Below are 11,925 nucleotides of genomic sequence, written 5' to 3' on the forward strand. Positions count from 1 at the left end.
TTCCTCTATCAGTCTGGACCAAAATATCATTGAGGTAGGAGTCCCTTAAGCAAATGACTTAATTTTACAACTTTGGTCCTAAAACATATAATGGCAGCCAGAACAATCCTGTAAACATATAGGTGCAATTCTATCATTCCTTTACTCCCATACCCTATAAGACTCTCCGGTTCAGTTAGAACATGTGTCTCACTACAGTTCCATGGCCAGGAAGTCTGTCCTTCTGTTCCTCTATCTGTCTGCTCACACTTGCCACCCCTCTCTCCACCCTACGCCCCCTCCAACCCCCTTCCCTGTCATTTCAGATACAGGTCTGGCATTGCCTTTTGCTGGAAAGCTTTTTTTTTTCTTTTCCTGCTTTTTCACCCAGAATCAAGATTCTATTTTGGTTTTCAGCATATTATCTACAGGGGCACACCCTCCTGCATGCTCTTTTACTTTCTCCCTTTTACCTACCATGTCCTGACTGGATGTGACATCTGTTTCTCCTAGTTTGTTTGTGACTTGCCACACTAAATGTGAACTTCAAGCAGACCTTCCAGGACTTTAATTCCAAGCTCTACTTCCAGCTCTCCCCACCCTTACTCACAGCAGAACTTCAATAGTATTTGTTAAATACATGCAGTAGCTAAAACTCCCAAATCTCTTTGTCCTGAGTTTTATCTTCACAGGCAACATCCAGCCTCCCTTCTTTCTCATAGCCACTTATCTGCAAGTGACAATTAAAAAGTGAAGAAGGCATTACCAGGAAACAGTTTGTAGCCTTCTCCTATTAGCTTAACAACCCCTAAGCTTTGCTGCCTTGGACCTAAGGGGATGATGGCTACAAGGGCAGTGAGCATCTGGAGGCTCCTGGTCCTAGAAACAGAGCACCTGAAAGGCAGGCAGGGAGGGAGAAGCCATGCTTGGGGATCAGAAATCAACTCTTCAACCCTTCCCCTGAGTCAGTGATGCACCGTCTATGGTTGATACTTCACCAGGAAGTCTCCAAATCCACATTCTCAGCAACTACTCTCTAGAAGATGAGTACATAATATTTACTGCACAAAGGTGAATCACTACTCTTCAGTGCAAGGCAGGTGATGTCATGATGAACAAAATATAAGTTCATAAGAATAGTTTTTTTAGCATTAATATTTACTGAATTGATATTCTCCATGCATCTATGATCATGATTGGTGTGGAGGTCTGCCAACATTTTTAGATGTGTAAAAGAGATTCTTAGACTCAAAATTAATTAGTTGTTACACAATGTAATGCACTAATTAAAGTGTTTATTCATTCATTTATTTACAGTCTCATTTACTCATTAACCAAAAAATATTTATTTGGTGTCTAATAGGTAGCAAGGACTAATTCAAGTGTTTAGATTTCTTCCAAAATTCAAACAGGAAAAAATAAGAATAGGGAAGAGAATGCAATTCTTTAGTGACAAAGAAGCTGCTATTACCAATATCATTTATTGAACCCTACTAACCACAGTGTGGGCTGAGCAATATTGTGTTACCATTTGACAGATGTGGAAACTAAGACACAGTCAGCTCAAGTAACTGCCCTCAAATCATAAAACTGACTAGCTAAATCTGGAACAGCAGCAGCTGGGTGCTGGATTTGCTGAGCTCTTAGTATGACTCTTCTACAGTCTAATATCATGTCAATGCCAGTTAATCCCACCATAAAAACTGTACATGTATCTATATTTCTAGGTGCGATCTTTATCACCCTGATACCAAAATCACCATCACTAACTGACTAAGTGGGCTAAGTGAAAGAAAATGCCCAAGTCAACAGCTATCTTAAAAATACTAAGTACGGATATCCTACCAATAGCTAGTTTCAATAAGATCATGCTATTTCCCATCTTGAAGACCTTGGATAATATCCCATCACATTTAGGCCCTGTATAAGCTGCCCATGTCTATCACTTTTCCTTTATCATTTTTCATTGTCTTTTTTTTTTATTTCCCCTTGTCTTAATCTAATTTAATCACAATGACTTCATATACATTCCTCAAATTCAGTGTGAGTCAGTCTCTGGTTTCTTTGCACTTTAATGTTTCCTCAACTAGCTCACTCCTTCCAGACATGTGCTAAGCTCACCCTTGCTCAGTTTTCATCAACATTAACCACCTGAGAAGTACCTCTCTGACCATGTTCTAGAAAGTGACAACTAACCCCCTTCTTTGCTAATTTTACATTTAGAACTATTTGATATATTATAGAACTATTCAATATAATAATGGATTATGCCATATTACATATTTATTTGTTCCTTTTTTTTTTTCAGTCTCACCTACAAGAATCTTATCTATATGAAATAGTCAAGGTTTTCCTCCACTATGATACCCAGCAGCTAGATCAATGCCTGGCCGCACAGCACGGAAATAAATTGATACTAGTTAAATGAATGAATGCATGAGGACACAAGCATATACAAAAGGAAAAACTAAAATAATGGCTAATGTCACCTATAACCCATGGCCAGACAATTCTGTTTATAGTTACTGCTAAAGGTTTATCTACTGTCTGTGTTCTCAATACCATCCTCACCAGTTGAGCAATGACAGTGTGAAGTAAGGTAAAAGTGAGCAAGACTGAGGGTCAGCAAATCACTAAAGCTATTTCAGATAAATTACCACAAGTGATTACATGTGTGGATCCTGGGGAGGTGGGTTAAAACCCAGCTGGGTCACTGCATGAACCTGAACAAGCTATTCTTACAAGTAATTCCTTTTCCTACCAGACAAATAGCATCAAACAAATAGTAACAAATATATGGGTACAACTCATTTCAAATGTACCCTTTATAGCAGATCATCCATGACCACCCACACTTACCTTTTATCCTCATATTTTTGCCTAAAAAAAAAAAAAAAAACTGCTGTCGTTTAGGAGGTTTTTCCTATAGAAAAAATATCTTTGCTTTATTAATTTGCTTGTATGTTCTTTAGTTTCTTTGGCTAGAGGGTAGGATTCCCCAAGGATAACATCTACCCTATTAAGTTCATGAATCCAAGTAACTAGAACAGGATCTGAAACACAGTCGGAATTCAATAAATGAATGTAAAACATATCAGACAATTGGTCAAAGGCCTGATATTTATAAGCACCTACATAGTGGCAGTGATCACTATTACTGTTGTTGCAGGGGCTATAATTACTGTTTATTTGGAAAAACATATCGTTTTATTTTTAAGTTAGTGCCAAGATCCAGCCAATCCAACATGAATTGTTCTCAGAAGGTGCTAATACACAACTAGGCTATTGTATTTACACACACACACACAAAAAAGTCAAATGCACCCCTCTGGTTTCTTTCAATTTCTGAACTCCTAGCCCCATGATAATTGGGAGGCTGCTCATTTCCCTTCTAGTATAAATTTTTCATGTAGGTTAAAAAAAAAATGAAGTGTGACCCTGACACCTTTAGTGAACTTCCTTAGTCCAACTCTATAATGTAACCTTTCAAAAAAAAAAAAAAAAAAACCCACGGGAAAGTAAAAGGTATGGTTACTCTCTGTCCTGTAGGTTAGGAAGTAGAAGGCAGAGATTTGAGTCGATTGCATACTTAACAGGACCAAAAAGTAACAGACCAGGGGATTGGGCCTGGGTCATTCTGACTCCTGAACTCACATTCTTATCCTCTGAGTAAGTTTTATCTCTTCAGCTTGCCCAGATATATATAACAGGATGGGGCAAAGGTGTGATCAAAATCCAAGACACTTCCTTATATTTCCTAGTTGCAACATCATCCTAAAACCAAATTTCCTGGGAGAATGCAAGAAGAAGTGCAAAGTCATGTATACAACTTTCTAATAAAGGAAAATAGCCAAAGGCAATTCTGATATAAAACATACTAATAGCATTTCATTACAGCATTTCTTCTATACCAAATGCTACTGAGCGGATAGAATAGATCTAACTCTTCTCTACAGCACATCTTGGCCCAGAAGCTATTCACATTTCCCTAGGGGTTAAGCAAGAGTGTGTGAGAGAGATTTCTGAATATATAGAAAATTGTAAGGCTCTGACAAATTGAAGTGATTTGGAATAAGTCCCTTACAGTTTATACAGAAAAATTAGAATATGTGCATGTCCTTGCTCTCTTATACAATAGCTTTTCCACCATATAAAACCTCAATCCTCATGTCTCCTACCTGTATTTCATATGTCACCAGATTTCATAGATTTTTCATAATGCATAAAAACATTATAGGAAGTTTCCTCCAAATTTATTACAAATAAAATGACTGCTGCCAACTCTGTTCTTGTCTTATTCCACCTTTCATAATTATTTTCATTAAAAACAGTAATTGTATCCAAGCCTACCATAATATCTAAACTATAATTTCTATAGGAATGGCTTAGATACAGCTTTAAGAAGAAAGCTCAGGGCTGACTTCAGAGTTTCATTCTATTCTGAAAGCACGCAACTAATTAAAACCAGTGATCTTAATTTTTATACTAGTAGAAACTGCAGAATGCTGTCTCTCTCTCTCTTTTTTTTAACCACCTTAATATCTAAGCTTTACAAAAATACAAGGTCTTTCTTTTAGCATAAATGGACACTACAGCCTTTCAATTAAATTAATTTTTGGAGAGAGATGCAAAAGAGCTAAAAAGCTCCTTTAAAAAAATCTGCCCTGCTTCACTGCTTCTGATTTGCCAAGGGATGTGCAGTTAAAATGAAATGCTATTTTCTTTTTACTCTGTCGAAACAAAGTTTTCTATCTTGAACCTGACTATAGCTATATTATAGAGCTTGGTGAGGTTTTACTTTCAGTCTCCAACTCCTCAATGGGTTTTATGAAACTATTTTTTGAAAGGGACGTGCATTCTAATTCACATCTTTTGTAAATCAATAGAGAGCATTTCCAGGTTAGGGCTGTAGTCACAGAGACAGTGAAATTGTGTGTGTGTGTGTGTGTGTGTGTGTGTGTGTGTGTGTGTGTGTGTGTGTGTGTGTGTTTAACATCACAGACGGAATCAGAAGCTCTCATTTAGATGAGCAAAATTCAAGACAAATGCTTTCAAATATGATCCAGGTATTTTTTTTCTATGTGATTTTTTTAAGGCTCATTATCTCTCCAACTTTCGCATCTTACATTTCCCTGGCATTAAACACATCTAAATAATACTGGTATGCTAATAACAGGAATATACAGCCATGAATCCTGGATTTTTATTTCCATTTTAAAAGCAATTTTAGGCATTGCTTTGGCATCCTAAAATATTTGTGGATGCCCAGAGAACAACTTTTCCCTGGGAGCAAAGGCAAAAAGATTGAGAGAGGCAACAATCTGAAATTCCACATGGCTATTTTAATGACTTTCAAATCCCTCTGAATTGTTTAATGATTTCACCCATGGAGTTTGCTTTGGAAACAAATATATCAACAATTCCCACTTGCATCTCAGATTTCTTTTCTGAGTGTAGGCATATGTACACAATGTCTTCAGAAAGTATCAGAGTCTGATATCCTCGATACCCTTGTGATGGCTTCTCTGACAAAATGAGCAGCACCAACACAACCACACTGCTGGAGATACTCCAGATTGAAGTCTAAGTTAGATTTAAAATTACATATTTGCAGAGATACTTTCCAATGAGTTTACAGACACAGACTAGAAGTGACCATTTGGGCTTTAAAACCTCTAATTCTAATTACCATTTCTTAAAGAACCAGTGTATTTTGAAACCTACTTTTAAAATGCTCTCTCTAACCTTCTCCCTGACAAAGTTTCTTAGAAAGTGAGCAAGAGAACAGTAGTGGGAAGAAATAAAACAAAACCCCCTGTAAATCTAGTGAAAACAGCATTATAAAATAAGGCATGTGAATATATGTTATTTTTCTTTACTTCAATATGTAGGTAATTTAGCAAATATTCTCAATGAAGCTGTTTATTTCCTGATTGGACTGATTATGCTCAATAATAGTAATAATAATAATAACCACTTGTGAAAGGTCACTAATTGAATATGAGAAAGTCTAGCTTAAAAAACTTAAAATAAAAATTACTAAGAAATGTCCAGAAACATCTCTGACAGGGTGAATGGGCTCTATGAAAGGAAAAGAATGAAATTTCTCTGATGCAGACTACAGGAGAAAACATTCTGTATTTATCACAATATTGGAAGATGGAAATAAATTTCCACCAAAGGAATAAAAATATAACAGCATTCGCAACATATGAAGCAATAAAATTATTTGTGTGCCAAGCTTCTTTTAATACCACTGTGATTTTTTTTTTATAAAAGTCACTCAATTTGATTGTAATTAAATATGTAATGAAAAAGCACTGCTTCAGGGAAGTGATGCAAGACACTCTCTAACTGTTAGTTTAATGTATTTCCAACTGACTTTGCATCAAATGAAAATGATACTCTGTGTATGACTGGTCTTAATGTAGAATTTGTTAGGCAATTCTGTGTTTATTAAAGGGGATGTGGATGGAATCAGGCATGGTCTTTGAAATAGTGGCCGAGTCTTTCTAGACCATGACATACCTAAATAAAGTTGATAATATAAATACTATAGTGGTGGCACAGAAGCTAGACCACAGACATTTAACTCCTCTCAGCTAATTGTAAACCCAGTGCAAATATGAACAGAGCTAAGGTTTCCTTCCTGGCTGATTTTCCAAAGCTCAGCTGTAATGGTGAACAGAAGTGCATCATTGCAATGGTCTTAAATAATGCCAGGCTTAGTGCCCCTTTAAAGCCTGCTCAATTAAGAGTGCAATTCCCAAACTGCTGGGAAGATAAATAGATCAATCCTGGTATCATCCACTTGGAGAAATTTTTGTCAAATGAAAGTGAAATCAGCTGGGAATGAAATGAAAGCATAAACCTCTGTTGGAGAATGTGACAAAAAGCAAAATGCTTCCAGGGACAGATTTGCTAAAGATGCCTAGGAGGTATTTGTTGGATACGAAGGTTTCCCAAAGATAGCAAAACAACTGAGGTGACTGGGAGAAAAATAAATGTAAGGTGGTAGAAAAATAAATATATAGTAATTCTGAAGACTGATTTCATGTTCCCTAAAAGAAGCCCCCAATGTCCAAACACCAAGTCTCGAAAAGATATTTTTCTCATCATACTGAAGTTTCTCAGTAACTCCTCTCCTTAGTTTCCTCTAGAACTCCCTGTCATTTCCAATCTGCTGATTGGGGTTAATGTATTATGTCCTGATATGGCAGATTAAAAATGAAATCAATAGATACCTAAAACAAATGGGCTTTTGAGATGTCCCATTCAATCTGGGTCTTTAAGGTGAGGTGAGAGGTGAGAGAAAGGAAGCAAAAAAGGAGTGGGGAAAGGACCACTTAAGAAATCAATTTCCATCCAAAACACTGTGTTGAAGACTTAATTTTAAAGTACCATTCTTTCTTCTTCTCTTTCATTTTTTTTTTCTTAATTTGCCTTAGATAGTAAGAATAGCCAGCATAGTTATTCTTGCTGAGTCCCTTTGGGGTATGTGTGTGTGTTTCTGTGTGGGTAGTTATTCATTTATTAAAATCATGCAGTTTGTATTTGTGAAGAAGTCTACTTCCTGCAGTATTTAAATGTGCAAGATGTGAACTTGTCTCCTAATCTATATCCGAACAAAGTAAGAGTTCCAGGGTCCTGGACAACAATCTGGCCTTATTTTCATCATTCAGTAAATTAAAGGTAAAGTTCCCTTCCTAAACTACCAACGCCCCCTTTCCCCTCTGCTAGTTTGGCTGACATACCTGAGACCTTCCCCATTAATCCTGCCTATCTGGAGGTTGAAAAGAGGATTCTCAGGTCATCTCTACTCCATTGTGGTATTCAGAACCGTCCCTACTGAATATGTTTCCCATGTAAATAACCTATGCTATTAAGGTGCAAATTGCAACTTTTAAGTAATGATTGCTAATAGTCTAATGTTTGCTGCCACACAAGGACATTCATGAAAACAAAATCTGCATTATTCATCTCCATATTAAATAAACAAAATAATTTGAGAGAGCTGATTTTTTTTTCTGCCAGACTTTCTTCAAATCTGGATTTTCAGATTTCTACTGATTGTCAACAGGAAGGCAATATCATCTCTTTGGGTGGGCAAGAGGAGAATTCTATAACTTACATATGTATTTCATATTCACATTTGTATGATCTCCAGAGATTTGAAGTTCTATTGCAATTAGCTGACATTATATAATAATAGTAGTTCAGTAAGATCAAATGAAATGTGTTTTACTCCTGTGTGAGTACAGAGGCTTCCATAAATTGTAGAAAATAAAAAGGGTTGGAGTGTTAAGTCTCCAATTTAAAATTTTAACTACTCTGCATCTATTAAATACAAAGAAATTAAAACGCTGTTCACTTTTATTTTACCTTTGTACCATGCTATCATTTTTTAAAATGGATAGAAATGGATAAAAAGATACTGGTAAGAATCCCGGAGTGGAGTAGTCTCAGGCAAAAGGTATATACATCCAAGCAAGCATGCACACACACTCACACATACACTACCCCCTGAGGTACTGTTGGCTGCTAGCTAAACTTTCTTGCCTGAAGTAATCGTATGGTGAAATAGCATAGCTTTAGGAAACCAGGAAGAATGACATTTCAGAGGGAAATGTTCTGACTTGGCTATTTCCTTCAAGAGAACTGCTTACCTCACACCCCTTCCCTGAAAAGGGGGACACATATAGCAAAGAAGAATTACAAAGTCCTCATCACTTATAATCTCAATTGTTCATTCTATCTGGATACCTGCTTTATTAGAAAGTTTTGTAATTGATTCCCTGAAGCATGGAGCTTAAAACTAATAATACAAAGGATCAAATTGCCTCAAACAGTTCTTGGGAAAGACTTTCAGCTCTGATTCACTCACAGGCATTTTCTATCTTACATTATTCATTAATCAAGCTAGAAATCAAGCTTTCAACATCCGTCCATGGGAGTAATTACTAACAGTTAAGCATTGTGTTTAATTTTGAGCAGTGATAAAAAGTTAGTGTACCCACAATCTTAGATAATCCACCTTCTCCCTTTGCCTGGTTATCAACTAACTAAGGAATCTCAAAGTGGCTAACTTTACTTGCAAATAGCCATCTCAGTTAAACCAGAACATGCATGCCACTGACAAATTCAGAAGAAGCATTGCATGAAAAAATAACTGCTGTATTAGTATGTAAACAAATAAATACTGCAAGAGAGGACTCACTGTGTACAGAATGAATTACTCCCTTTCACTTTGACAAGGGTTTCCACTTCTTACAGTGAAAATGAAAAAAAAAAAAAAAAAGCCACAAAGACAAACCTAGGAAGACACTAGGACTGCACTAAGTCAGAAAACTGAAACTATAATCACAACTTTCCAGTGTGTACACACACACACACACACACTACAGTCAATAAAATTGCCAGTACCTATAGATATCAGCTTAATGATGAAAAGGACCTAATTTAAATAATGTGATAGAACATTACATACACCTGGATCCACATTGATCAGAGGATAATTCTAATCAAAGTGGTGCAATTCTGAGCAATGCATTTTTTGTAATGAACTTACTAAAGGAGACATGTCCAGTCATTCTGGTAATTTAAATTACTGCCTAGTTGTTGATGGCCTTTACCGGAACAACAAGGAGGAAAAAAAAAAAGTAATTTTCAGGGCAGTATCACTTCGTGCTGGATGGCTGCCCAGGGTGCTCTTTTGGGACAACAATAAGGATGTTATCTCTAATCATCTAGCTACACTTAAACTTATGTAGCCAGAACTAGACTGGGCAGGCTTTTTTTCTCTTCCTGAGCCTAGAAGGCCAGTGAACAGCCCAATGCCATTAGATCACAAAGCAATGCAACTTTTCAAAAATAAGTGACTTAAATGCACAGAGAAAGAAGAAGAAACCATTTTTCAAAAGAGATTCCACAGAACACCTCCCTGACTAAATTCTAAATGCAAAATATTTTCATTCTTTTGCTTTTTAGGGAAATGAATCCGAAAACAACAAATCAAAGCTTTGTAAGTGATACTTCCATGTGCAGTTTGAACCCAGTTATACATGGCTCCAGAAGTGATTGTGCATTCAGAGAGAAGATAACTGTGGATGTTTCTAAGCACATGTACTAAAACCAGGCTGGAATCAGGCCATGATGGAGGATGAGCATGGTGGTCCAGCATGTTCAGACACAAATACCCATTCTGCCCAGGTTTGTAACTAACTTTGGATTTGTTCTTAAAAGTGGCTTGAAAAGTTTGTGAAAAGTATTACACCAAACTTCTCCCTAATGTTTCTTGGAGTTTGAGCTGAAGAAAATGCAGTGGCAGATCTGTATAAAAACAAACAAACAAACAACAACAAAAAAAAACACTAGCCTTCTAGCCTTAAGGGATGCTGCCTAATGAATAAGAATAAAGAGATGGGGGGGGACTTAAGCTTTTTGATAAAGCCCTGATTCAACTAAAGGACACAAAGAAATAAAAACGCCCACATTAAAAGCCAAACAAGATAATAATTGTGCATGTCTGGCTCTGAATCTAGAGGGCAAGGCTTGCGTCACTGGCACTCTGAGTTACCATGGTGAGTGATTTATTGATATATATCAAGAATGAATAGATCAAAGGCAGCAAGATGACAGGTGATCAATCAAATGTCAAATCAAAACTAGCAATCAAGTGGAAAGCTGATTTTTCAGTGGGTGGGTCTGGCAGGAGAAAAATGAACTTTCATATTACACTTCCGAGAAACATACCTCAGCATACTATTAAAAAAGCAATTAAGTAACCCAAAAGAAAAAAAATCCTTTAGAAGGTCTTTTGTATATGATCCATTAACCTGTTCCTCTATTTTAGGGGAGTGGGTGGTAAGAAAATATTCAGGTGGGACAGTTCCTTCCATCCAAATCAAGTGACAAAGTTTGTAATCCCTGGGTGAAGAAAATCCAAAACTGTTGCAGTATTCTAAGGGTCTTTCCCCTCCACCCCTCCCTGTTTTTAGGAGAGGAGAATATTGATTAGATTTCCAAAAGTGCGTCCTTTTAGAAAACACACCCAAGGGTTGCTTTCTTTCCTGTTTTTTTTTTTCCCCTACCTTGTCAAAACAAAACTCCTATAGCTCTCCCCAAAGCCAGCCAGCAGCCCGGGGCTCGGGCAAAACTCACATTTCAGTGCCCCCGACCCCAGAGAGAGGAGAAGCTGTCCCCGGAGGATAAAAGCCACTGGCACTGACCACGCGGGAGGCACGCGAGTGTGGAAGGGCTGAACGGCTCCTCTACTTAGCACCCCTAAATACTCAATCCAACTTTGGCGGAGAAACAGACTGGGGAAAAGTTAGGGGTGGGGTAGAAGGTGGGGAGGGAGTTTAAGGAGGTTAAGACTTAGTGGGGTAAACCTCCTCCCCCCTCACCCCCCAGTGCCACCACAGGAGCCTGGAACAAGAAGACCAAGAAGGAAGGGGGGGTGCTGACTAGCTCGGCCGAGAAAAGCAAACTCCTCTAAAGCTTGGGGATGACTTCCTGGGGCACCCAGGGGCAAGGAGGACAGGCTGGGAGCTGGGCGCTTGGGGCAGCCCCGGGCCGGCAGAGGCAGAACGGAGCTGTTTCTCTTACCTGCCGCCCGCTTGGGTGCCTGCTGTTTCCTCCTTGGCATCGCTCTACTCCGCTCCAGTCCCACTTCTGGCGCCCCAGCCCCGAGCTGCGCGGGGCCCGCTGTCTCTCTGGTCTCTGGGTCTCCTCCGCCTCCTGCCCGGTGGCTCCTAGGGCGTCACTCGGCCTCTGTCCCCCTGAAGATCCCCCTGCAACTCCTCCACCGCGGACCAGAGACCCCCCTCTCTGGCTGGCAGACACGGGTGGCTTGTGCCGGCTGGTTTGAAGTACAGGTTGGTTCTGCCTTGTTTGTTTGTTTGTTTTGGTTTGGTTTTTTTTTCTTTCTCTTTTTTTTCCTTTTTG

The 11,925-nt window shown here is 38.3% G+C and overlaps 1 protein-coding gene and 1 long non-coding RNA gene across 3 annotated transcripts in view; one reads left to right on the forward strand and one right to left on the reverse strand.

The window, feature by feature from the left end:
• TSHZ2 (teashirt zinc finger homeobox 2) overlaps positions 1–11,919 on the reverse strand; it is a 314,787-nt gene extending 302,868 nt beyond the window's left edge. The window contains exon 1 of the mRNA XM_060185164.1: positions 11,587–11,919. Coding sequence (XP_060041147.1) covers positions 11,587–11,626 — 40 coding nt within the window. The 5' untranslated portion in view covers positions 11,627–11,919. The remainder of the gene's footprint in view (positions 1–11,586) is intronic.
• LOC132536750 (uncharacterized) overlaps positions 11,723–11,925 on the forward strand; it is a 33,700-nt gene continuing 33,497 nt past the window's right edge. The window contains exon 1 of one of the 2 annotated variants that reach the window (XR_009548257.1): positions 11,723–11,855. This is a non-coding gene — a long non-coding RNA (uncharacterized LOC132536750). The remainder of the gene's footprint in view (positions 11,856–11,925) is intronic. The other variant, XR_009548258.1, reaches the window with a different exon arrangement.

The sequence above is a fragment of the Erinaceus europaeus genome, chromosome 1, assembly GCF_950295315.1.
Source record: "Erinaceus europaeus chromosome 1, mEriEur2.1, whole genome shotgun sequence".
NCBI classification, from domain to species: Eukaryota; Metazoa; Chordata; class Mammalia; order Eulipotyphla; family Erinaceidae; genus Erinaceus; species Erinaceus europaeus.